The sequence below is a fragment of the Callorhinus ursinus genome, unplaced genomic scaffold (assembly GCF_003265705.2).
Source record: "Callorhinus ursinus isolate GAN/ISIS: 27379988/994484 unplaced genomic scaffold, GSC_fseal_2.0 scaffold45, whole genome shotgun sequence".
Lineage (NCBI taxonomy): Eukaryota > Metazoa > Chordata > Mammalia > Carnivora > Otariidae > Callorhinus > Callorhinus ursinus.
This window is the reverse complement of record NW_027397107.1, coordinates 3,211,505-3,239,138: the sequence shown is the minus strand read 5'-3', so window position 1 is coordinate 3,239,138 and position 27,634 is coordinate 3,211,505. Positions and strand designations below refer to the sequence as shown.

General features: G+C 43.1%; 1 protein-coding gene across 5 annotated transcripts in view; it reads left to right on the top strand.

Annotated features, from left to right (window-relative positions):
• The window catches only part of ADAMTSL3 (ADAMTS like 3), a 359,890-nt gene that overhangs the window by 207,203 nt on the left and 125,053 nt on the right, over window positions 1-27,634 (top strand). For all 5 annotated transcript variants that reach the window (XM_025893321.2, XM_073882182.1, XM_073882183.1 and 2 more), the window contains exons 10-15: window positions 7,028-7,139; window positions 12,073-12,211; window positions 13,274-13,324; window positions 14,000-14,204; window positions 18,019-18,166; window positions 19,781-19,865. In XM_025893321.2, coding sequence (XP_025749106.2) covers window positions 7,028-7,139; window positions 12,073-12,211; window positions 13,274-13,324; window positions 14,000-14,204; window positions 18,019-18,166; window positions 19,781-19,865 — 740 coding nt within the window. The remainder of the gene's footprint in view (window positions 1-7,027; window positions 7,140-12,072; window positions 12,212-13,273; window positions 13,325-13,999; window positions 14,205-18,018; window positions 18,167-19,780; window positions 19,866-27,634) is intronic.

The following is a 27,634-nucleotide window of genomic DNA, read 5'->3' as shown; positions in this document are numbered from 1 at the left end:
CTTCTTCTCCATCTTCATCTTCTCCTCCATCTCCTCCTCCTCCTTCTCCATCTTCATCTTCTCCTCCATCTCCTTCTCCTTCTTCTTCTTCTTCCCCCATTCTCCTTCTCCTCTTCATCTTTAGTTTAGACTTTTGTCTTGAGAATCAGACTGATGGAGAGAAATAAGACTTTTTCTAAATTGATTCAGCTCCATCGATGTCAAGGGCCAAGCTCGGAGACTAAGTCTAAGTGTTTCTTCTCCAGTATGGAGGGGATGCCCGTTCCCCCATAAGGCTGCGCTGTGGACTTCGTGTCTTCAGCACCGTGTGTTCAGGAGGAGCGTGCCCTGTAGTGAGGGAGCTCAGCAAGGATGTGCAAGGAGATAGGAAGAGCCAAGGCAGTGAGACACATGTCATGACAGTGGTCACTCTCCAGAGCGGGGAATCATATAAACTAGGTTTAAAGCAAAGGCAGAAAAGGAGCTTTTGCTCCACTTTTCATCTAGAACTCCAAGAGGAAAATGCCCCGTACGGTATCTACTCCATAGGCAACAACCTGGGGAAGCCATCTCAGAATGAAATTGGCTTTAATGTCCTGAAATGTTTAGCCATGGGTTGAATGTGAGTTCAGCTCCCTGGAGGCTCCCTCAGCCCCCACGTGGCATGGAAGGTATCTGGAAAATTCCCTGTGCTCTTTGCTGGCCAAGTTTGGAGGGGCTGACATGGTGGGGGCAAAATGACCCTGTAGCGGAGAGGTAAAGGTAGAGTTTCCATATGTCCTAGTTTGTTCATAGAGGACCCATTTTATGCTTGTGGCCCTGGCTTAATTCTTTCCTTTCACTCTCAAAATCATCCTGGCTTGGACAGGAAAGCATAGATCTCCCTGGGGAAGGAGCTCTAAGTCAGGCCAGGGAGCAGGCAGGAGTCACAGGCACACCACAGAAAACCTGCAGCACAAGCAGAATGTGGAATGGGCCAGTCACCAAAGGAATCCACCCTCCACTGGCCAGCAAAGAACACGGCTGAGTTCACTGGTTCTGAAGCTCCCTGCGGTCCTTCCAGTGGCTAGAGGGACAAGGAACACAGCTGTGGGCCCAAGGACCGGATGAAGACCTTCACACTCGGATCCAAGCCATACCCCCTTTCTGGACTCTCATGTCCTAGGGGGAAAACCACCATGGAGATCGGTCTGAAGGACGGGACAGCTGAAAGGCTGCCTGTTTCCCCACCTGATAGAGCGTTACCCAAAGAGATGCAGTGTTATATGCCAACTTCTAAAAAGGTAAATTGGCTTGTCATTGCCCTACATTTGGAGTAGAAGGCTACCATGCAGAGAAGACAATGTCCAGAAGCCCATTAGATTTTTATTTCTTGTGAACCTTCCCAGCCAGGAAGATTTTTTCTCAAGAGCTCCACAGCAGACCTTTTATCACCTCTTGTTGACAAGACTCGGGTCACATGCTCACTCTAAACCATTCCCTGGGCATTAGTCCTTCTGGGTGCTTCAAAACGCGGATGCCAAGACAGGATTAGATATGTGAGACATTTAGGAGCGGGATGCCCTCGAGGAAGAGGCAAGATGGAGCTGAGAGAGGCCTGGAGAGCCGTCCAGCTGCAGAGAAGCTCTGACCACAAGTGGAGGAGAGAGGGATGGAAGGCCAGTTGGGTTGGGAATGTCTTAGATTGGAGAGCGGTTCTAGAGAATTCAGCAACGCTGCAGGGGAGGCCCTGAGCCAGAGTCATCTATCGTATGACACAGTGTCTCTGAGGAAATGGCCTGCTTCAGATCCCCTGGGCAGGAGCAGCCCACAGAGAGCTGGACCTGGGATGGGCACTGCCGATCAGGTACACTCTCTGCAGTTGTATGAGTGAGAGATGCATTCTCATTCTCTTGGGGCCCACACCTGGTGAGGCAGCTGTGCCTGCCATGATCACATGGGACAGTCAGGCGTTATGGAAGACACATGGGGAAAGAATGAACACCGGAATAAAAGTGAGCCTTTGGCAGGATGGGAAAGGGAAGTGGATATTGGTCAGCAATTAAATGCATCTGCTCCAATAAGGTCATCTCTTTATGGAAAACATCTGGGTTTAATGCCTTTTCTTTCTTTCTCTTCCTCTTTTTTTTTCTTTTTTTGTTTTTTGTTTTTTTTTTTGGTGATAATGGGTGGGACTCAGCAAACCATTTCAGTCCCTCTTAGGCTTATTGATTTATTTAGGGTTTTAATTTTGAACCAGTTGTGAAATTTATATTTTGCTAGGGAAGTATCCAGTTCATCTAATTCTTTCAGACTTTTCAAATGTAATCATAGTATTGCCTTATCATAAAAAAAATCTCATTTTACCTGTAACTATGTCTCTTCCGTTGGTTCCTTGTCCAATATTTGTTTTGTTCAAATCATCCAAAGACTTGTCTCTGAGGCATCTAAGAACCAGATTTTTGTCTGATTAACTCAGAGTTTAAAAACTATTCAATTTATGTAAATTTTTATTTTTGTTTCTTTCCTTTATCTTCACATGAACTTATTTCGGTTTTGTATTTTTAGCTTCTAGAGCTCAGTTCTTAATGCATTTTATTTTCAATCTTTTCTTTTCTCTGTTATATGTTTTCAGTTTTCCCATACAGAAGCTCTTAATGTTGTTGTAGTGTAAGCTATCAGTTTTTAATTTTATGCTTAGACTATTTGTATTTGTATGCTAGGAAATCTGCCTCATTCACGGTCGTGAAACTATTCTTCTGTGTTTGCTTCTGGAAGACTTATTGTTTTACCTGTCATATTATGAGCTACAATCTACCTGGAGTTGATTTTTGCACATGTTGTGAGGTAGAATCATTCTCTTTTTTCCACATGACTATCCAATTGACCCAGCACCGTTAGGGGAAAAGACAGTCCTTTCCCCATTTGTCTTAAAGTCCAAACCGTATGTGTGTGGGTCTGTTCCTGGACTCTCTTCTGTTTTATTGATCTGTCTGTGCAGTATCCTTGGTGACTTAGTTTCTGCAGCATTAAAACAGATATTTACTTCTGTAAATTTTCCCCCTTTGTTCTTGAAGATGATCTTTGATATTCTTGACTCCTTGCATTTTCATATCAAACTTTTAAGTGTGCCTGTCAATTTTTATAAAATTCTTTTGGATTTTGATTGGAATTGTATTGAATTTCTCTATCAGTTTGGAGAGAACTGAAAACTTTCCAATACTAATTTTTCCAGTCCAGAGTTATGGTATATCCCTCATCATTCAGTTAAATTGTGTTGTAATTTTCATAGCGATGTAGTCTTTGATTTATGGAATATTGAGAAGTGTTTTATCCAAGTATGTAGAAATTTTCCAGTAATCTTATTATTATTTTATAGCTTAATTCCACTGTAAAGAACATACTCTATATTATATCAATTTTTTTGAAATCTGTTGAAACTTAATTGGTGGCTCAGAACATAGCAAATATTAGAAGATATGATGCATCATCTCTTGTTGTTGGGCAGTATTCATATGTCACATTGATCATGTTGTTATTAATGGTTTTATTAAAAATAATAGCCTACTGGTTTTTGTCTGCCCATTCTAGTAGTTACCATAAGAGATATGGTAAAACTGCCACTGTGACTGTACTTTCGTCTAATATTTTTCTATTCTTGTTCATTTTGAATTATTTATCTTTGAGGCTAGGTTGTTAAGTACATTAACATTTAGAGTCATTACCTCTTCTAGTGACGTGACTGTTTTACCATTCTGAAACGATTTTCTTTCAGCATTTCTAAGGTAGCTCTCCAGTGTCTTCTGGCTTCCATTCATTCTGTAGAGAAGTTAGCTGTCAGTCTTATTTTTATGCCTTAGATGGTAATGTGTCTTTTTCTTTGTCTGCTTTTAAGTGTTTTCTCTTTGGTTTTGGTTTTCATCAATTTGATTGTGATGTAATTAGTGGCTTTCTTCTTCTTGAGGTTCCTGATGCTTCACAACTCTGGCTTGATATCCACCACCAATTTTGGAAGATTCTCATTTATTGCCTCTGCAGATACAGTTTCTATCCCATTCTCTGTGTTCTCTTTTTCTGGGACTATGTTTATACCTTTATCTCTCATGTCTACTTTCTACTTCCTTCTTTTCTGCCCATTTACTGATTCTCTCTTCAAGTGTGTGTAATCCAGGGGCCAGCAGATCTTGGCCAGCAAGTTAATGACCTACTTTTTGTAAGTGGAGTTTTATTGGGACATAGCCACAACCATTTGTTTACAGATTGTGGCTGCGTTTGCACTATATTAGACAATTAAAGAACTGCCATGGGGACAATATGGCCTGAAAACTATGATGTTTGCTATATGGTTCTTTATGAAAATATTTGCTGAACTCCAGTCTAATCCACGGTCAAGTCTATCCACTGAGATACTGATTTAAATTATTGTGCTTCATACTTCTAGAATTGCCATTTTATTCATTTATTTATTCATCTATTTATTTATTTATTAAAGATTTTATTTATTTTATTATTTGAAAGAGAGAGAGCAAATGCACATGAGCAGGGGGGAGGGAAGAAGGAGAGGGGCAGGGAGCCCGACTCAGGGCTAGATCCCAGGACTCTGGGATCATGACCTGACCTGAAGGCAGACGCTTAACCAACTGAACCACCCAGGTGCCCCTGCCACTTTATTTTTATTGTAGCTTCTTTGTTTCTAGTGAAATTCTCTGTCCTGTCATTTAGTTTCTTAAGCATTTTAACCATCGTATCTTAGCCCAGGCTCTCTAAAAAACAGAACCCTGGGAGCGAGCCGTGTGCTAACCCTGATGTTTTAAGACCCTGGGACTGGTATGGAGCATCGTGAAACACCATCCAAAGCCAAAGCTAGAGTTGCAGGGGGCAGTGGTGGTATACCCAGGTGTTTAAATTTCTTTCAGGTGGTGCCAATACCTGGATGTTCTGTAATTCCATTTATAGTCTAGTGCTCCACCTTTTTTGGTTGTTATTAAATTTTATCTTTTTGGTGTGCCTGGTTATTTTTAAGTTTTGCTATATATAGTAGATGAAAGATTATAGATAAAATTTGAGACTGGGTTAATTTCTGCTTCTGGTAGAATAGGTTAGCAGCCAGTTACCTTCAGCCATCAAGGAATTGAAATGATCTGAACCTGGTCTTCAGTCCCTTTGAAAATTGGTCAACTTCCAGTTTGCACTTTTTCCTAGGATAGAGCTTTTTGGGGTCTCAGTTGGGCGCCGGGGGCATTTTTTGGTACCGCCTCAGCTTTGGTGGATCTTGAGCTCCAGGGTTTGCTCTCAGCCACACGAGTCTGATGACAGGTCTGCTCAGCTTCTCAGCCGCTCAGTCACCACTCTTGCATGATGGAAAATGCCTTGAGTAGCAACGTGGTGCCAAAGGTGGTGCCAAATGTTATGCTCACCTCTCTGGGCTTCCTTTGTGTCTGGGATCTTGGCCCTGCAAATACTCACTAGTATGGTAGTGTTCTGGTGCCTTCACATACATTAAAAAAACTATTTTAGGCAGTGTTTTCACTTATTCTCACCGGCAGGACTCATCAGAGACATTCTTTCATCGTCAGAGAAAAACCCTTTGCACGTGTCTCTGCCTCGGTGACAGCTTGGCTCCTACCCTCCCGCCCGTCCCTGCCTCTCCTCCCCAACGACACATCTCGTGCTGGGGTATTTATACTGTTTTATGATCAGATACATCAAAATATTATTTTTCAGTCAACTTGTATTTACATTTACGAATAAGCTTTACTGAGTGATTTCATCATTACTGCTTCTTGCGTCCACTACCTTCTTCTGCTTTTATGTTAGTTCTTGTTCAGTACCTTTTAGTTTCTCTCTCTCTCTCTTTTTTTTTTTCCAGTGAGGGTCTCAAGGGGTCAAGTTTCCATCATATTGTGTCTGAAAATATCTTTATTTCGCTGACTATGATGATAATTTGATCATAGATCATTCATAGATTGATAATTGATCTTTGATTGTTGGTTAATAACATGGAATTCTAGATAAAAAGTTATTGTTCCTTATCACTTTGAAGGTATGATTGTGCTTTTTTGCATCCAGTGTTTCCTGAGAGAAATCTGATGCCAATCTGATTCTCACTGCTTTGTAGGTTAATCATATTTTTTCCTTTCCAATAACTTAAGATTTTTCTTTATCCTGGCTGTTGTACTTTTTAAAAAATGTCTGCTCAGAACTTGCTGAACATTTTTGAATTGAGTACTCCTGTCTTTCGCAAGGTCTAGGAAATTCTCAGCAATTATATCATCAAATATCACCTCTTCATTATTTCCTCTGTGTCTCCAGCTTGAACTCCGTATGTGTGTTGGCATTTCTGGATTGATCCTGCATGAACTCAACTTCTTTTCCTCTTTCTTTTTCTCTTTTGGTTGCATTCTGGGAGTTTCCATCAGGTCATTCATTTGTTCAATCAGGAGGGAAGAAAAGAGAGAAGTGGGGGGAGAACTTGCTGCTTGAGTGTGGTCCCTCAGGGGTACATCCCCTCTTCCCTCTGCCTGCTCACACGCAGTGGTGCCCCTCCTCCTTAGCTCGATGCTGGAGTGCTCATGTGTACACACCATGTAATTGTGTATGTTTGAGTTTCTGCAGTTGTGCTTTCAGAAGACCTTTTTGGAAGGATTTACTTCAAGATGTTATTACTGAAAGTGTAAGAATCCCAATTATGTGCTATGTTGCCAATAAACCCAGACTGGCTCAGTCCCGGGTCCCATGGAAATTAAAATCAGATGTGTCAGGTAGAAAAAAGAAGTTACACAAACAAACAAGTCCACCTGACACATGTGAGAACTCACTCCCAGGCATGGAATCATCTGGAAAGATGACTCCAGGGAGGCTGGTTGAAGATCTTCTGTGCCCCCATGTATGACAAACCTTAACGAAATGTTATCACATGTTACAATTTTTGGAATCTTCCTGTGCCACAGTTTGTTGTGATCGGTATGTGATTGTCTGCATCACTGAAATAGATTCATCGCCTTTGGAAAGGTGCGGGAAGCGCTGGCTCCTTGTATGCAGACACGTGATCACAGTTCTCTCTGTCCAGACCAGGTACACAGTGGCCAAGGACAGTGTGGTCCAGTTCTTCTTCTACCAGCCGATCAGTCATCAGTGGAGACAGACCGACTTCTTTCCCTGCACTGTAACATGTGGAGGAGGTGAGGCACAGACTGCGTGTATGCTTCGGGCTCAGAGTTAGAAATGACATACTTGTGTTTTTTGAAGCTGACTTTACAACTGGCGTGGTGATTGGGGATGTGTAATCACACGGCATCTTATTCAGTGGCTGGAATGCGGTGGTGTTCCCGAATGCGCGTTTGCCTTTATTCCTGAAGACAGATGAAAACGGGATTTGGAAAACACCTTTTATTTCTAGCAAACAGCTGGATACGTGTTTACATGAGTTCTGGCCTTTCTTGTTTTGTCTTTAAAGCATGTATTATGTTTAATTTTCCATGGAGAACCTGAAAAACAGCGGGGCCACGTCACTTGCCCAGTCTGACCGAGGTCATGGATGTGTTGGTTCTAATGTTTAGATTTCTCCTGTCCTCCCTCAGGTGCCAGAGCAGAACTTAGCAGAGAGAGAAAGGGTAGCTGCTCAGTGGTGAGGGGAAGTCCTGCTTACTGTTTGCTTCGTTCAAGGATTTCACAGATGGTTCAGGAAGGCTGTGGGCCAAGTGTAACCCAGGGCTCCACACACGTACTACACATATTTGCAGGCTCAGGTGGAGGATCATCGTCTGTTTAACATGGAGAAAGTATCTGGAGGAAATGAGGAGGCTACCAGAGCCTCCGTGGAGATAATTCTCTTTTATTGAACTGAAGTTTTAAACTGAAGGTAAATGGTTCTATAAGTGCCAACCCAAGAACCACAGTTACTAGAATTGCTAGAGAGACTTAATGCTGATACTTCCCCTAAAAACACCAGACAACAGTGCCGGGCATTCACATGTATCAAGCCATGGGCTGGGGCACTCATCTTCATGTTTATTCTTCCAAACAACCTTAAGAAAGACCTCTTTTCAGGACTGTTTTTATGTATGAGCAGTGGAAACGTAGAAAGGGTAAACAGTGGACTCCCGTGTGCTCAGTGAGCAAACAGCACGGCTAGGAGCTGGCTGCAGGTCCATCTGATGCCAGAGCCCCATGCTCTAGATGGCTCTGCCCTTGTGTCTCCCAAGAACCGTCTACCACCCCTGGGAGCAGGTCAGGGCATGCAGGCTCGGTAGGGTTGTGTTTGAAGGACTACAATAAATCCTCCTCCTGCAGCCCAGCCCAAGTCAGCCCAGCCCCAAACCATTTCTTCCCTGCAGGACTATTGAATATGAGCTTGTTCAGAGAGCCACAAAACTGAGTGTGGTTTCTGCTGCCTCTTCTCCTCTAAACCACAGGCTTATCAAGGAGGGCTCCTCAGTTTTATCCTCAGCCAGGGTCAGGTTCCCGTGCATGTGTATGTCAGACCGAAACCTGCGATTTCGGCGCCCAATGAAAGCAGGAGGCAGGTGCTTTCGTGGGGAGCACCGAGTAGCCCAGACCCCAGAAGGAGCTTGTGTTGCCGAGAATGGAAGAGAAATAGTCTGGGGGTTGAATGGGGCTCTAGAAACAAGGTAAAAAGTTAACCTTTCCGGTTTGTCCTTCTTGGACCAGGCGTGGGCAATAGACCACGAGATTATGATCCTACAACAGTGGTTCTCAAAGTGGGTTCCCTGGACCAGCAGCCGCATCACGTGGGAACTTGCTGGAGATGCAGATTCTTGGGCCCCACCCTGGACGTACTGAATCCAAAACTCTGCGAGTGGGGCCTGTCCCTCCAGGAGATTATGGTACATGTTCAAGCTTAAGAACCACTGCTCCCTAAAGCAATGTCTTTGGATATCAGCTGTAGCTGTTTTAACCTTGCTGCTTTTGCCATATCTGTGTTACGCCTACACTATTATTTACTTCCAGTTTTTTCTTTAAATGGACCTTTTAAATAATTAAACACATTCACAAAAAAGGATCTAATATGAGGCCCTCAAATTGGTAAACTATGATGTCTTTGCCATAAATTGAACATAGTCACAAAAATAAATATGACGGAAACAAAATGCTGGAGATCATCTTTAAGTCCCTGCCAGGCCTCAGTCTATTCTTGATTCTCCCTGAAAGTGAGAACGTGTTTTGTTGAACATGATAAGCATTGCTCCCAGGCAGAAACTCCTTCCGAGCTTTGGGTCACTGATCTTGTAACGGTGACCGCAAGGCAATTCTTACAACACATTTGATCTCGTTGAACGCTGAGGTCAGACAGCATTTGGAATCAAGACCGTGATCTGCATCAATTCCGTGAGTCTCTCCAGACCTGGGCCTCAGGTTCATTTTGGCCAAAAGTGTTCTCTAAAAATTGCATGAGGACATTTACATCAAGAGGCGGTGTGGTCCCAGAGCTCAGGTTCCGGGACCTGGACTCCCTTCTTGGCTTTGCCACTACTTGGCTCTGAGCCTCAGTCTGCTCATCCATAAAACAGGACGATCCCCGCCCCCTGCAGCATTGTTGGGGGACAAAATGACAGGACACATGCCAAGGAGCCTAGTACGGTGCCTGGCATTAGTGGGTGCCCGGGAAACACCTGTTATGTTAGAGTCTAGGCAAACCTGAATTTTGTTAAAAATGCCTCTGCATAATCTACGGCATTCTGGCTGTCTCCCCTTCTGGCATTCCCTGGGGATGTGTTATGAGATACAGACATGACTCAGTGCTAATAGTAGAAAGCTCTCAGGGGTGAGTGGGACATACCTAGAGCTCCTTACATATGCATTATATATCCAGAAGCAGAATCCCACCACCTTAAAGTCAGGTGGGCCATGGCTCCAGGGCAGACGGAGTCTCTCATGGACCCCAACATAAAAGCAAAGAGCCGGTGGGGCTCTTTTTATTCTTAATCAGCAGGAAAGCCAACATTTCTTTCTTTTTAGTGTATTCGCTAACTCTCACCACGTTATTCAGAGAGTCTTTCCCATGTAGACACATAAGAGAAAAGAGAAGCTTTCCACTCTGGGAGGGACATTCATAATGGGATTCGGCTTAGTTCGGTTGGTTAAATTCTTGGGAGGAACACAGGTGTGTCTCATACTTGGGTGCTGAAGGAAAGACAGAGTCAGCCCGGCTGGAACCGTAAATGGGAGCACCTAGCAGTCAGACCGCCCGCCAGAGAGTGGTTGTCAGAACAGAAGGGAGACTTCACACTGCTTGTGGGGGACCCCTTGCAGCCTGCCATTTTGTGCCCACTGGCAGAATTTCAACACATTTGTTCATAGTATAGGAAGGCAATCTGCCGTATTTCCTTTGCTTTTAGTTATCTTGGTACTGCCATAAAATTAAAGAGGAAAATTAATTGTCTCTCCTTAAATTATAAACACCTGTATGCTTTTTTTTTTTTGGTCCTCCTAGAAGTATGTTTCCATTTAGAACAAAGGTTTTTCTTTGATTCAAGGAGCTATAATCTCATTCTCTACTTGTGTTGGAGGAAATAAAAAGACACACATAAAAACCCACAAGGAAAGCATCACCAGAATTTAATTATATTAGTAATCGAGTGTACATGATTTGTGTAAATGCCATTTCTGAGTTTTTGGATAATCAGGTGAGTTCCCCGCTCCCGAAGGTACTCGGACGGACTTTCCTGGTCTTGCCTGCAATCATCTATATGGGACTCTTAAGATCAGTCTGGAGAAAGTTCCAGGATCACCACTGCCATCTGATATTGTAGACTCTCTGGCAGATACTGGCACCGAATAACATTTTATTGACTCCATTTGGATTTTCGTTCTTGCGGTTTCATCCTTGCTTTTTATAATGCATACCAGTCTGTCCTTCTGCACTCAGCTTACATCCAAGCCGTGGCTTGCAGAAAGCTGTCTAGTGGTTTATAAAATCAGATTCCTCTTGACAATCAGGCCCCTAAATGTATTTTTAGAGCTTTAGACCAATTGGCTGAGGCTGAGAACTTAGCTTTGGGCTTTTTTAATTTTTTTCCTGAAGAACTCATTCTGGTTTTGAAAAATTGCCTTTTTTTTTTTTAACTTAACATGACACTTATGTAGTGACAGGAAACCTGGAATCAGATCTTTCAGGAAATAGAAGCATCATTTTGTGCGGTTTTTTAAATTTACAGCACTCCCCCATTTGGAATGTACACTTTTCCTCAGCGACGGCAATTTGAATTTAATAGAATCGGAAGTGAGTCTTCATCACTTTTCCTCTGAAGGCTTTTGAGGCAGGGGCCGGTAGAGGGGACGGGTTTTGTTCCTCCCTGTAGAGACGGTGCTTACTTCCCCAGTTAAGGAGGTTTGTTGGCCTCAGAGGTGCCCTGGGTTCCCCAGGACAGCAAGAGAGTAAAACGTGGCATATGCTTGCGACGGGATATTATGCGGTGGGAGCAAGCACCAACCTGGCACATGGGTTGCTCTCAATAATGTAATGTTGAGTGAGAGAAGCAGAAAATAGAACAAGATTTTAAATACCTATTTGGTTAAAACAGATACACACAAACAACGTTACATGAGGCAGATGCGTATTGAAGAACATCTAACCGATGAACAGGTGTCTCTGGGGGAACCCAGACGGGGGAAAGGGTGGGCAGAGAGGGGAAGCGTGAGGAAAGAAGAGGGCGTCTGGCTCGGTGCCAGGGGCACAGTGAGGACATGGGCCAGTGAGTGACCTTCTGCCCCAAGGATCAGGCGTTCTGTAAAAGGAGGCTGCTGTAACTTTCTCGTTAAAAGTGCTAAGACCTCCACAATCAGTTCAAGTAATCATTCCCGATCTTGGCCACACATTTTAGTCATCTTCGAAGAACCTGAAGATCATTAGGAAAAAAAAAAAAAAAAGCCAATTTCCTGGACCTAGCCCCGGCGTTTCTGGCTTAATTGAATCACAAAGGGACCCAGGCATTGGTGTGTGCCAGAAGCTCCCAGTGGTTCCATTGAGTAGCCAGGGATGAGAACCACTGAGTTAAGTTTCTTAAGGGGGGGAAAAGGGGCGTGGCAAGGGATCACTGCCACGTGAAAACGCCGCCATGCAATAGTCAGACTTGCCTTTTCTCTTTCCGTTAGGTTATCAGCTCAACTCAGCTGAGTGTGTGGATATCCGCTTGAAGAGGGTGGTTCCTGACCATTACTGCCATTACTACCCGGAAAACGTGAAGCCAAAACCCAAACTGAAGGAATGCAGCATGGACCCTTGCCCATCGAGGTTTGCATCATCACCCATAGTTTTTACTCTAAAGAAACAAATCAAGTGTGGCCCAGACCCATCAGTCTTTGCAGAGTGACATTTGCACCACGTGACCTTGAACACACGCTGGTGGCCCTTACCTGCATTTGTCACCCAGCTCACGTGGTCCAGCGCTCTCCTGTCTGGCGGTGCGTGCCTGCCCTTGGAGATTTGCTCTTCGTCATGACGCTCTTTGAGTATATCCTGCACACCCAATAGGAAAGGTCTCCTCGTCCAAGTACGAGGTCTTGTCCATCTGCTAGTCATAAATATCTTGACTCACCATTTTCACTTTTAAACTGGGTCACCCATGACCACGTTTTGACTTTTGAAGTGTTCACGTTAAATTCGGTATAAATAATGCATTGTGCAAGGAAGTGAAAAGTTTTAATGCCAAAGCAGAAAAGCTATGCATAAACGATCCCGTTGCATAATTTAGTACCTGCTGACTTGGATTGCCTGGAGAAGTTTCCTGGCTTTACTACAGTATCTTAAAATAACAGCACAATATCAGGTCCCAGAATCCCCCAGACATCTGCCAGCTGGCTGCAGCAGAAGTGTGCTAGTGGAAAAGGAAGTGCTCTCAGTAGATTTCATTTCCTATCACTGAGCTGCCCATTTCCTGTAATCCCAGGTGAACGTAATTATTCATAGAGACCTTTTCAAAGGACAAACTCTGTGAAATAAAATGTTTCTCTGAAGATTCTACTAATATGATAGCGTGTTAATATCATTATATCAAAAAAATTTTTAGATGATAAAAACATAGATTTATCTAAATTAAGAGACACTCTTTCCTTTGGCTAATACATACCACTAGTTTCTGAATTTTCATAGACCTGGGGATGGCGTGTGCCAGAGATGTTCCTGAAAACCAAAAAGATGGTGGCTGAGTTTTTGGGAAGAGTTTACAACCCCATGCGTATTTAGTTTTCAGTGTGAAAGAGCTCTGTCTTTGGGGACGTCAAATCCATAGTGGTCGAATTAATAAATATGTTAATTGATTGAGAAATGACATTGTCACAATGATTTCACTTGTAGCGACGGGTTTAAAGAGATCATGCCCTACGACCACTTCCAACCTCTCCCTCGGTGAGTCGCGTGTTTGCCTTTTCCATTCTGCAGTTTGCTCGAAGTAGTTTGCAAGGCAGTGTATCCTATGTGTAGCAATAATCTAAAATGTAAGAGGGATAGATATTAGATTCTTTGCAGAGAGCTAAGGGAAAGCAGACTTCAACTCCATAGTAAGGAAGATCTGTCGAAGAATTAGGTGGAATGCGCCCCCTCAAACAGCGATGTCTCCTGTCACTGGGGGTATCAAGCGCAGCTTGGATGACTGGCCATGAGAAAGGGAGCTCAGGCATTGCAGTTGGTCAGAGATTTGAATCCCCTTTTGATGCCCAGATGACTACTTTCTGACCTTCAGTTTCTTTGATTCTCTAGTAGTATTGTCTGTTAGTATTTATAGTGGAGAGACGGTTTAAAGAATGCTTTCACACTCTCTATGTTAACCAGTGAGATTTTCAGAATGGCCCTGGGCAGGGACATGAGGGAAGATGTCGCATTCCCTCCTGACAGTAGCCTCAGGGACAGAGGCGTGAAGCACCCTGTGACTATAGATTGTGTGGCAGTCACGACGAAAGTCTCATGACTCCAAGTCCTGCGTGCTTTCCGCTGAACCACAGCTGGCCTCTCTCCCCTTTGCAAGTTTGAAACAGACAAGCAAATGACACATAAATAATGTGTTTTTATCTGTTTGCTTTTGAGCTGGGAACATAATCCTTGGACCGCGTGCTCGGTGTCTTGCGGAGGTGGGATTCAGAGACGGAGCTTCGTGTGTGTGGAGGAGTCCATGCACGGGGAGATTCTGCAGGTGGAGGAGTGGAAGTGCATGTATGCGCCCAAACCCAAGGTCATGCAGACCTGCAACCTGTTCGACTGCCCCAAGTGGATCGCCATGGAGTGGTCTCAGGTAAGATTTGAGGACAGGACACTTGTCATTAAATCTCAGATTTTAATGAACGCTGGCTGGGTGTTATCGATCCTTTTTTCACATACCCCCTAAAAGATGTTTGCAAAGTTATATACCCCTTCCCATATATTTGGGTTGACATCTAAAATTTTTTTAAAGATTTTATTTATTCATTTATTTGAGAGGAGCGGGGAGGAGCAGAGGGAGAGGGAGAAGCAGACTCCGGGCTGAGTGCAGAGCCTGCTGCGGGGTTCGATCCCATGACCCTGAGATCATGACCTGAGCCACCCAGGCACCCCAACGTCTAAAATTTTTGTATAAGTTTAAATAAAAAGTATCAAAGAATGTCATTTCTAATATGTTGTGAGTGCAGGCATTTTTTAAAATAAAAGTGTTACGACACCTAAAAAAATGTGTCCAGCAGAATGTAAATGCCATATTGATTTCTACCCTTGCCATCTTTCCCTTAAAAAATACATAGAGAAGCTCTTCTTGAACAATTTGGATAGTTTGCATTTTTGCCCCTTGAACTTGAACTTTCAATCCACTCTCCCCGTAGAAATTTATCCTAATGTAACTTTATGCTTTATAGTCTTTTATTGATTACGCTATTCTACTTTTCTCCAAGAAAATATGTATAGTGATTGAAATTAGTTAATTTTATTTTCTTTGAAATGAATTTATTTTAATTTCCTGTCGCCATAAGGCTCTAAGTATTAGAAATATTCCCCTGGGTTGTTATTATCAAAACAACATAGATTTTAAATTTTGGTAAACAGTTTTACACATATAAAGTAAATTTTCAATTGAAAGCAATCTTTCTAGAAAATGACGGGGGCTTGAAAAAATAGTCCGTTACCAGAATAAGACATGGGTTCAGCAGTAATTTTATTCTTAATTTTTACTGCAGATTTCTTGGTTTGTTTTGTTTTGCATGTACACACCGGGAGAACTTGTTCACATAAATAAGTAGACTGAGATGGGGGGATTTTATTATAGCGAGATTATTCGGGGGGCGCCTGGGGGGCTCAGTCGGTCAAGCATCTGCCCTCAGCTCAGGTCATGATCTCAGGGTCCTGGGATCGAGTCCTGCATCGGACTCCTTGCTCAGCAGGGAGTCTGCTTCTCTCTCTTCCTCTGCTGCTCCCCCTGCTTCTGCTGTCTCTCTCTCGCTCTCAAATAAATAAATAAAATCTTTAAAAAAGGATTATCCAGTTCTTGAACTCCTGAGTTATGTTCCAAAAATCACGTCGTGATCTATCATCAGAAATCAACATTTTTACTTCTCTAATCTGCAGAGCTCGTTTTCGGCTCTTAGAAGTCTCATCCATATGTTTTGTGTTGGCTTTAGAGCTTTCTTTTTTTTTCTTTTTTTATTATTTTTTAAAATTTTATTATGTTATGTTAGTCACCATATAATACATCATTGGTTTTTGACGTGGTGATCCACGCTCCATTGTTTTCGTATAACACCCAGTGCTCCATGTAGTACGTGCCCTCCTTGATACCCATCACCGGGCTCACCAGTCTCCCCCCTCCCAAAACCCTGTTTGTTTCTCAGAGTCCATAGTCTCTCATGGTTCATCTCTCCCTCCAATTCCCCCCCGCCTTCATTTTTCCCTTCCTTCTCCTAATCCACCACCCCACACCCTCTTCAATATCATGACTTTATCATCACTCATAATTTCAAAATAGAGGGTTGTTACCCAAATCATCTCATTTACCTTTCTTGGCTCTTGATACTTTTCATTTCTTTTCAAAAATCAAATACATTCTCAGTAACAAGAATTAGCTTCCATTAAGGATAAATTCTGTTCCAGAGTGGAGTTCTGGAAATGTAAATACTGACCCCATTGTTGGGGTAAATGTCCAGCTTCCTAAGGAGGCTATGAAGAAGGAGACAATACTCTTTGGACTGACCAATTCTGATATAGTTACACCTTGTAATCATACCATCTTCTTTCCCTTTGGGCAGAAGTTTTCTTTCTTTCTTGACCGACATGAAACAGCCTCTCAGTGTCATATATATTTCAAGTCGATAAATCTTGGGGTCAGTGAGTCAGTTTCCCAGAAATAGGGTCTAATCTCAAACCTCACTCAGTTCGTTAGAATATTTGTTCGGTGGTCCTAAGAGTGGCAAGATGAAATCAGATGTTTCCTGATATTCTTTTTTTTTGTTTAATCCTTATTTTTTTAAATTCCAGGATAGTTAACATACAGCACTGTATTAGTTTCAGGAGTACAATATAGTGATTCAACGCTTCTGTACCTCACTCAGTGCCCATTATAAGTTCCCTCCTTCATTCCCCTCCCCTCATCCCCCATTCACCTCCCCTCTGCTAACCACCTCTTTGCTCTCTACTGATATTCCTTTTTTGGAGACGTGAATTTGTTGAAAAGGCCCCTGCATCCTGTGAAACTTGTCTGAGATCATGTAGAAAACGTCTACAGGCTTAAGAACGAATCTGTGAGTTTGATGAATCAGTGGCAAAGGTATGGTTTTGGCAACAGGAGGCTCTGGGATGGAATACCACTCTGCCTCTTGGGAATTCTGTGACCTTGAGCAAGGTCCTTTGATAGCCTGCTGTTTGCTCCTCTGTCAAATGGGAGGGATGCTAGTGAGCTGCAGATGTGTGGGGCAGTTAGTGAGGTAACACCTGCAGGGCAGTGCCTGTCCCTTAGTGGATGTCCAAGGGTTCTCAGCCCCTCTCACGGATGGATCCGGAATTGGTGAGGCCTGAAGTTTATACACTTTGGGAATGACTCTTGAAGAAGAAAGAATGCAACATATTGGGTATTGAAGTGAATTTTTGTTTAGAATAATCAAAGAAATTGCAAGAAATCACCAATTTTTAAAAACTGACAATGACCCTAATGTGAACTCTGGACTTCAGTTAATAATAACGCATCAGTATTGGTTCGTCAGTTATAATAATTGTACCACACTAATGCAAGATGTAAGTAACAGGGGGAGCTGCAGGGAGGGGTGGGGGCATATCAGAACTCTGTCTATCTGCTCAATTTTCCTGTAAATATAAAATGGTCCTAAAAATAAAGTCTGTTAATAAGAAAAACCCACATACATATTCACATATATACTCACCAACATATGTAGATAAATTGAAAAGATATCCTAGATTTTCATGACATGAAAAGACTCCATTCATCGGCAAAAGTGGCTTCCAAATCATAATAAATAATGCAAGAAAAAAAATACAACACAGACTTCACATGAAAATTCATAAAAAGACAGGAAAATATTTTATTAATTTTAACTGCCTGACATGTCTGTAGTATTTTTTCCTAACCATTTTGGCTGAATACTCTTTGGCGACCTCTTCATATGATCACAGTTTCGTAAGATAGATTTCTACAGACAGAATAGAAAGATAATCCTCTAGCGTGATTGATCAGAATTTGATTTTTTAATTGACAGTTTAAAAAAAGTTTTTCATTCTCACAAGTTGTTTTGGATAATGTCATAAAAAATTTTAATCAAATTTGAGAACTTATATCAAGTTTCTTTCATATTTGAGTGGAAAGATTTCAGGGCATTTCAGTTTTTCTTGTGCTGTGACCTCAACTGAAATACTTTTCAAATTGAGAATTGGAAGGAGGCCTTGCAAGGGAGGGGCCCTGAAACATAAGAATCACAGGAAATCAACTTCTACCCCTTTCTTTACATGGTTGTCAGGTGGTCGTTTGTGTTTAGTATTCATTCCAATGAGTGGCTCTCCTTGGCATGAGTCGTCAATACCTTTGTGGATCTGTTCATGAGCAAGAATTTCACTGGCTTCTCATTTCTTCTTTGAAGTGCACGGTGACTTGCGGCCGAGGGTTACGTTACCGCGTCGTTCTGTGTATCAACCACCGTGGACAGCACGTTGGGGGCTGCAACCCGCAGCTGAAGTTACACATCAAAGAAGAATGTATCATTCCCATCCCATGTTATAAACCAAAAGGTAAGTTTGTAGTGCATGTGGAAGTGAAATCAAATGGTGTTTTCTGGCTCTCATTCGAATATTAAAGCATTTCCATTCAACTTACTTTCTTAAAAATTGGTGTCACCCACAGATGGCAATAGACCCGTCCACCTGGGTAAAGAAGCTGGACCGATGTGATTCAGTGATGGGGGTGGGGTGAACTGAGCTCCTACTGACTCAGTGCACATAGAGTGGCTCCTATGCATCCGGGCTTATGCTAACATTTCTTGGTGGACATAGAATAATTTGATCTAATCCCTGTTTTGGAGAAAAAGAAGTAGGGTGAACAGGAGGAGAAAAAGGCGACATGGGGGTAGAAAAGCAGAAGGATAAAGAGAAAGAGGAGCAGGAAATTTCCCCCAGGGTTCTCGTTCCTTGTTCCGACAGTATTTTATACGTGTTCTTCGTCGTGTGTCCTGTTGCCTACTACGGAATGAACAAAGACTTTCAGCTCCCAGTCTAGACTGAGAGATGCTTTTAGAGTTTGTTTTTGTTGTTCCTATTTGTTCCACATGAATTAGCAGAAATGGGTAGCATCCATGAACAGGAAGTCTTGACATCATCTCTCAGATATACGTTCCTCTCTACACAGGATTATTGCCATCTATTTTAGTGAGCTGTTTCCAACCCTTAGACAAGTTATTTCCTCTCTGGAAATGAAAGAGGGATTATTCTCACCTGTTAGGGTCAAGAAGTCTTTTCATATCTTAGAAAGTATAGTAAAATTCTCCTTCATTATTTCTGGGTTCATTGTCCATACAAAGAGCCTTACAATGAGCCACTGAACAAATATTTATTTACTGTGTCTGCCTTCCGGAAAAATCACCGGTTGCCGTGGAAGGGACAAATCCCAGTTATAGAACTTTCACCAGTGAAGTCTTTTCTCCTTCCTGGTGCACTTGATGGGCTCTCATAGCCATATTCTTGGTGTCTGCGATTTCCCCACAGCAGTACAAAAATGATTTCCTTTCTTATTTCATAACTAGTGTTTCTTTCTTCATGTCTTAGGAGGCTTAAAAGGACAGAAAGGGGCATGCATCTTGCTCCTGCGTGATGGTTATAATTGGTAATGAGCTCCCTCAGCAACTACAACAATAAAAATTTAAGTAAATCAGAACACAGATTCCCCTCCTCCCAACTTTCCAAACATTTATGTTATTTGATTTTCTCTAGTGATTTCTTTATTCATGGGCAACAAGAATTTGTGGCAAAAGAGAGCAAACTGATAATGGAAGAAAGTAAGCTGATATGGTTGAAGTAAGAAAGCAAGCTGATATGGTTGAGCTTTAATATGTAAACAACAGAGACAGGTTTTGGTTTATAAAAGGCATTTTTTAAAATAAAAGGCGTTTTTGTGTTCGCTTGGAGAACGTGTTCAACTGTGCTATGGGATCATCTGGTTGCATTTGGATAATGTGTTAATTAAAAAAATATATGACAGAAATGTCTGGTTCACCCCAGAAGCTGCTTCATGTGCTAAAAGACTCAGCTTGCATTTGCAAAGTATGACTGCTTTATTGATGAAACATTCAGCAAACAATGATCATGTATCCAACTCCCTTAAGCTTGTTGTTTATGTTCCTTTTTTCTTAGAAAAAAGTCCAGTGGAAGCTAAGTTACCTTGGCTGAAACAAGCACAAGAACTAGAAGAGACCAGAATAGCAACAGAAGAACCAACGTGAGTCCAGGACCTTTTATGGGAGTAATCAGGGCATAGCCAGTTAACATGATATATGTAATTTTTGTACTCATTGGAGTACAGTGATACATTTCAAATCCAAATGACCTGAATTCTCAGACTCTAGAGAGCTTGAGCTGGCTAGAATTCTTCTCTCTTTCGCAATTCAGCAGTCCCACTTTGGCAGTATTTGTGAGAAGCACATAAAAGAACAGTGTTTGTTAACTCAAAGCAGACCCAGTGGTCTGCTACAATTAAGAGATTGGGGATAATTCCTAGATCTGTATTAACACATATGATTTGACCAAGGACCATGACAATATTATATAAAATCAATCAATCAGTCAGTCATCCCATGGTTAAGACACGGCCAATCTCTATAAAACCCGTTTCATTGAAATGCATCAGGGTGACCTGAGTAATTATAAGGAGAAATCCCAGAGCTGCTATGGCATGGAGCAATAGGAAGAATATGGCGCTACTTATCTTGGAGCCTAGAACCACTACTTTTAATTATGTGACCTTAGACAAGTCTTTAATTTTTCTATGTCTCATCCTATAAATGAAGCACGTTGGACTTGACCTCTCCAGGGTCCATTCCAACTCAAAAATCCAGTGACTTCTATCCACATGTGATTTGGCAAATCCAGAGTGTAATGGTGTCAGTGGAAATTGAGAATCAAAAGCAAATCAAAGAAACCTCTGGATGCAGAGGGATAGGGACCTAAAGAGAGCAAGGAATCAAAGGTGCTCTGAAATTTTTCAGCCAGGAGTCTAGAAGAATGACAGCACCAATGACAGACTCAAGTAATTGGACAGGACAGCCGATTCCCTGTCAGACACGTCAAGTCTGTGGTGCTGACAGGCTATTTACCAAGAGAGCCTTCACAGAGTGTTGTAGGAAAAGGGATCTCAAAGGTAATAAGGTAATATGGCCAGTCTCCCGCTCAGAGCAGGCAAGAGACTGGCCATATTCTTCGTCAATTCCTTCGGTGAGATGCAGAGCTCCCTGCATTGAGAGACAGCTCATTCTTCTGTTGAACAACCTGACTTATATGCAGGATTTTTCTCTGGTTGAGCTAAACACACCTCCTTCAAATTTCTGCTTTCTGAAAGAGAAAAAAAACAAAAAACCAAAAACCCATGTCGATGCCTCATTCCATGTGACAGGTTTTCACAAATTTGAGGAAAGCTGGATCCCAAGAGTGTGGTCTTTCCCAAGCTCATCACTCTTAGCCTTTTCCAGTGGTTTTCATGTTTTGCTTTTAGATCCCTTACCAACCTCATTGCTGGTTTCAGAACATGCTCATTTGTCAATGTCCCATCCAACTGGAGTCTAGCCCAGTGAGCCCCAGGGGAATGTGGATTACTCCTCTTTGAGAAGGCACCATGCCTCTGGTGATACAGGCCAAGAGAATTGGCGTATCCCCCTTAGGACATGCGCAGAACTTTTCCACATGGACTAGTGGCAGGCTTTGAAGTGAACCCAGAAGAAACTGTAGATGCTGTGAGGTGAATGACCCCAGAGTAACTGACTAAAGAGAGAGCTCATGACTGTAGTTTGGTGATCTAGAGGAGGGGGGTGGTGTTGCAAGAAGTGGGTGATGCAGGAGAAGGAGTAGTGAGCAGAGGGAGAAGGAGACCCAAGGAAGGACCATGGTTGGAAAGACCAAGGCAGTAAAGAGTTTAAGGAGGGGTGCAGATCTCTTGGAAAGTCAAGGAAAAATGATGCAGACGGGGAAAACGCTATCTAAATGGGCAAGAGAGTCTTTTCCAGTTAATTGTAGAGTAGTATCATTCCAAGGGTAGAGATGTAAACATTTCAGAGATTTAAGACACGAATTCCCAATTAGAAGGAGTGGGTATTTGAGTACTAAAGAAGGAGTACAGATTGGTAGGGAAGTTGATGGAAAGAAGTGGTTCTATGGATGTTTGATTTTTGTTATTTTTTATATGAAGTTAAGATGGCCTTATATATATATTGTAAGATTTTATTTATTTATTTGGCAGAGAGAGAGCAGGAGAGCGGCAGAGGGAGAGGGAGAAACAGAGCCCCTGCTGAGGAGGGAGCCCGACGCGGGGCCCCATCCCAGGACCCTGGGATCATGACCTGAGCCCAAGGCAGTCGCTTAACCAAGTGAGCCACCCAGGCGCCCCAGGATGGCCTTAAATATATTAAAAAATAATAAAGATTGTAGACAAGTCAGTTAACATGTCTACGCCTCCCAAGTGTACAGGAAGGGTGTTAGGCTCAATACTACCAGAACCTTCTCCCCGCTGTGATCTCCTGTGATTCTGTAAGGGAAGGAACCCGTGGAAAGAAGGAGATTTGAGACAGCCGAAGGGAGTGTGTAGTTGTCACGCGAGGAAGGTTATAGAGTTCTCAGTCTAGAACGATGCATCCTACTTGGATCTTCTGTCCCCAGAACACAACTAGATTGTAACTGCAACTCCTCCTGTATGTCCTCTCTTGGTTAAACTGCTGGTTGTGTGTCCCCTACAGGAGGCTGCCACTCACCGCCCCGCCCCCCCGCCATTAATAATGTTTTTATCCGAGGAGAGCTGACGCAATGTCACTTTGGTTTCAGGTGTACGACACAGTGATGCTGCAAGTTTCTACATTTTGCTGTGCTCAGCGCACGTGTAGCTGCCGTGTGTCCCCACACAAGGCTGTTGCCATACCGCCGGCAGCACTCCTTAGGCTCTGCCCTTCCACCCCGAGGCTTGCTTGTCCCACCAGTCTTTCAGTCACGCTCCCTTCTCTGTTGGGAATGGGGGCCACCTGGAGAAGGCTTTTTTTTTTCTTTTTAAAAGCTGTTTTTATTATAGAAAATTTCAAGCTTATATAAAAGAGGAGAGGACAGTATAATGAACCCCCACGTATCCATCATCCGGCTTCAATAGTTGTCAGTTAGCAGGTCGCTCTCGTTCCGTCTCTGCCACCAACACGGAAGCCAGACTCCAGACAGCAGAGCATTTCATCTGTAAACCTTGCAGGATGTGTCTCTAAAGAAGAAGCACTACTTCTTCTATTCTCCTCCTTCTTTAATAACCACAATACCATTTTAACGTCTGGTCTTCAGATCACTTCCGTCAGAATCACCTGTGGCACTCCTGAAATGCAGATCTCTGGGCCCCAGGGGCAGACTCTGGGTGGGTGGGGGAGGGCGTGCTTCGTCCCTAGCATTTTGTTTTTTTGACTCTGCCAGATACCTGTTATTTGTTTATTGTTTTGTGGTACAATATCCATAACAGAATAGGTGAAGGGGGACGAAGAAGTACAGGCTTCCAGTTATAAAATAAATCAATCACGGGGATGAAAAGTGCAGCATAGGGACTACCGTCAATATTTCATCACTTTCCATGGTGACAGATGGTGACGACGCACCTATCGTGGGGTTCATTTCGTAATGTCTAAAACTACCAGCTCGCTCTGCTGTGCCCCTGAGACTGATAGACTATTGTATGTCAGATGTGCTGCGTTTTCAAAAATGACCGTTTTAACCATTTTTAAGGGTACAGTTCCGTGGCATGAAGTGCACCGACCTGGTTGGGCAGCCAGCACCGCCCCCCCTCCGGAGCTGCTTCATCTTCCCCAGCAGAGACTCTGTCCCCGTGAAGCACTAGCTCCCCAGTGCCCCCCGCCCCTCCCGCTAGCCCCCTGCCCCCCTCTTCTGCTTTCCATCTCTAGGAATTTGTCACCTGCATTTTTAGCAAGTATCCCAGGTGACTTGGGAAGCTGCATCCAAGTTTGGGAACCACTGGATCGGGCTGTCTGTAGGATCCCTTTCACAGTCTGAAAATCCTGTTCATTGTATTGAATTGGAAGGGGCAATATCATGTGAGCTACAGTGGGTTCAGGCCCTGTATTCATTCCAAACCTGCTCTTTCTGTCAGCCCACCTGCCTTTGCTGCTGCTGGTTTCCTCCTCTCCTTAATCTCCAAGCAAAGCCAATACGCCCTTTCCTCCTGGAAGACACCACCCCTTTCTCTCCAGTATGGGAGCCTGAGCCCCCTGCACCTGTTCCCGGCCCTCGGCCCTCGAGGCTGCCTCCTCCCTGCTTCTTCCCTCCCCCTCTCCTTCTGTGGTCTCTGTGCAATTTTCCTTTGTAATTCACGCTGCTGGCGGATGCTGGCCTGTTCCTGGCTGCCTAGTGTGAAGTTTATAGTTTCCTCCCACCACTTCTGACTCTCTTCATTCCCTCGATTTCCAAACAAAACCGCAACATACCTCAGCTTCCAGTTCATCCTTCTATAACCGCTGTCTTTTGTGGTTTGGGGATGCTTGCTTGTTGACAATGATGGAGAAGGGGGAACGTAGCTATATTTCAGATCCCTCGAGGAAAGCCTGCCAAACCTGCCTGGAGAAGATAAATATTTCTGCCTCTGTGGTTTACCATGGCCTGAGCTCTGAATTTACGCAGGGAGCGGATGTTCAAAAGCTTTTTTTTTTTTTTAATTAGGAAAATAAAAATTATAGCTTATAAAGCTATGCCAAGAGAACTGCAGTGTTGACCTTTCAAAGCTTCCAGCTGTGGAATGTGTTGACGGTTGATACGGTGCATCCGTCGTTTTTAAAAGATCTTCCCTGGAGAGGTCCTCGTTTCTTTGGGGTGCGAGATGTTTCTGCAGCTGTGTTGCCCTTTTCCCATTTTTCGTATGTGAAAACCAAGGAAACAGGACAGGGTTAGAGCACTTTGGATGTTTTCTTCCCTGCTATTTTTTTGGAAGCTGTATTTGCTAAAACCAAATCATGTCTTCTTCCAGACATCTGTTTTTCTCACGGTGGTCCTAACAGCTAATATTGAGAATTTCATTTGTGCCAGGGTCTATGTGGATTGACTCATTTAATTCCACCAATTTTTTAAAAATTTTTTATTGTTATGTTAATCACCATATATTACATCATTTGTTTTGGTGTAGTGTTCCATGATTCATTGTTTGTTCATAACACCCAGTGCTCCACGCAGAACGTGCCCTCTTTAATACCCATCACCAGGCTACCCCATCCCCCTACCCTCCTCCCCTCTAGAAACCTCAGTTTGTTTTTCAGAGTCCATCGTCTCTCCTGGTTCGTCTCCCCCTCTGACTTACTCCCCTTCATTCTTCCTCTCCTGCTATCTTCTTCTTTTTCTTTTTTTTTTTCTCAAAATATGTTGCGTTATTTGTTTCAGAGGTACAGATCTGTGATTCAACAGTCTTACACAATTCACAGCGCTCACCGTAGCACATATCTTCCCCAATGTCTATCACCCAGCCACCCCAACCCTCCCACCCCCGACCACTCCAGCAACCCTCAGTTTGTTCCTGAGATTAAGAATTCCTCATATCAGTGAGGTCATATGATACATGTCTTTCTCTGATTGACTTATTTCACTCAGCATAACACCCTCCAGTTCCATCCACGTCGTTGCAAATGGCAAGATCTCATTCCTTTTGATGGCTGCATAATATTCCATTGTGTATATATACCACATCTTCTTTATCCATTCATCTGTCGATGGGCATCTTGGCTCTTTCCACAGTTTGGCTATTGTGGACATTGCTGCTATAAACATTGGGGTGCACGTACCCCTTTCGGATCCCTACATTTGTATCTTTGGGGTAAATACCCAGTAGTGCAATTCCTGGATCGAATGGTAGCTCTAATTTCAACTGTTTGAGGAACCTCCATACTGTTTTCCAGAGTGGTTGCACCAGCTTGCATTCCCACCAACAGTGTAGGAGGGTTCCCCTTTCTCCACATCCCCGCCAACATCTGTCATTCCCTGACTTGTTAATTTTAGCCATTCTGACGGGTGTGAGGTGGTATCTCATGGAGGTTTTGATTTGGATTTCCCTGATGCCGAGCGATGTTGAGTACTTTTTCATGTGCCTGTTGGCCATTTGGATGTCTTCTTTGGAAAAATGTCTGTTGATGTCTTCTGCCCATTTCTTGATTGGATCATTTGTTCTTTGGGTGTTGAGTTTGATAAGTTCTTTTTTTTTTAATTTTTTTATTGTTATGTTAATCACCATATATTACATCATTAGTTTTTGGTGCAGTGTTCCATGATTCATTGTTTGTTCATAACACCCAGTGCTCCATGCAGAACGTGCCCTCCTCAATACCCATCACCAGGATAACCCACCCCCCCCCCCCCCCCAGAACCCTCAGTTTGTTTTTCAGAGTCCATCATCTCTCATGGTTCGTCTCCCCCTCTGACATACTCCCCTTTTCTTCCTCTCCTGTTATCTTCTTCTTTTCCTTTTTTCTTAAAATATGTTGCGTTATTTGTTTCAGAAGTACAGATCTGTGATTCAACAGTCTTGCACAATTCACAGCGCTCACCGTAGCACATACCCTCCCCAATGTCTATCACCCAGCCATCCCATCCCTCCCACCCCCAACCACTCCAGTAACACTCAGTTTGTTTCCTGAGATTAAGAATTCCTCATATCAGTGAGGTCATGTGATACATGTCTTTCTCTGATTGACTTATTTCACTCAGCATAACACCCTCCAGTTCCATCCACGTCGTTACAAATGGCAAGATCTCATTCCTTTTGATGGCTGCATAATATTCCATTGTGTATATATACCACTGCTTCTTTATCCATTCATCTGTCGATGGGCATCTTGGCTCTTTCCACAGTTTGGCTATTGTGGACATTGCTGCTATAAACATTGGGGTACACGTACCCCTTCGGGTCCCTACATTTGTATCTTTGGGGTAAATACCCAGTAGTGCAATTGCTGGATCGAACGGTAGCTCTAATTTCAACTGTTTGAGGAACCTCCATACTGTTTTCCAGAGTGGTTGCACCAGCTTGCATTCCCACCAACAGTGTAGGAGGGTTCCCCTTTCTCCACATCCCCGCCAACATCTGTCGTTCCCTGACTTGTTAATTTTAGCCATTCTGACGGGTGTGAAGTGGTATCTCATGGAGGTTTTCATTTGGATTTCCCTGATGCCGAGCAATGTTGAGCACTTTTTCATGTGCCTGTTGGCCATTTGGATGTCTTCTTTGGAGAAATGTCTGTTCATGTCTTCTGCCCATTTCTTGATTGGATTATTTGTTCTTTGGGTGTTGAGTTTGATAAGTTCTTTATAGATTTTGGATACTAGCCCTTTATCTGATATGTCGTTTGCAAATATTTTCTCCCATTCTGTCGGTTGTCTTTTGGTTTTGTGGACTGTATCTTTTGCTGTGCAAAAGCTTTTGATCTTGATGAAATCCCAATAGTTCATTTTTGCCCTGGCTTCCTGTGCCTTTGGTGATATTTCTAGGAAGAAGTTGCTGTGGCTGAGGTCGAAGAGGTTGCTACCTGTGTTCTCCTTTAGGATTTTGATGGACTCCTGTCTCACATTTAGGTCTTTCAACCATTTGGAGTCTATTTTTGTGTGTGGTGTAAGGAAATGGTCCAGTTTCATTCTTCTGCATGTGGCTGTCCAATTTTCCCAACACCATTTGTTGAAGAGACTGTCTTTTTGCCATTGGACATTCTTTCCTGCTTTGTCAAAAATAAGTTGACCATAGAGTTGAGGGTCCATTTCTGGGCTCTCGATTCTGTTCCATTGATCTATGCGTCTGTTTTTGTGCCAGTACCATACTGTCTTGATGATGACAGCTTTGTAATAGAGCTGGAAGTCCGGAATTGTGATGCCGCCAGCTTTGCTTTTCTTTTTCAGTATTCCTCTGGCTATTCGGGGTCTCTTCTGGTTCCATAAATATTTTAGGATTATTTGTTCCATTTCTTTGAAAAAAGTGGATGGTATTTTGATGGG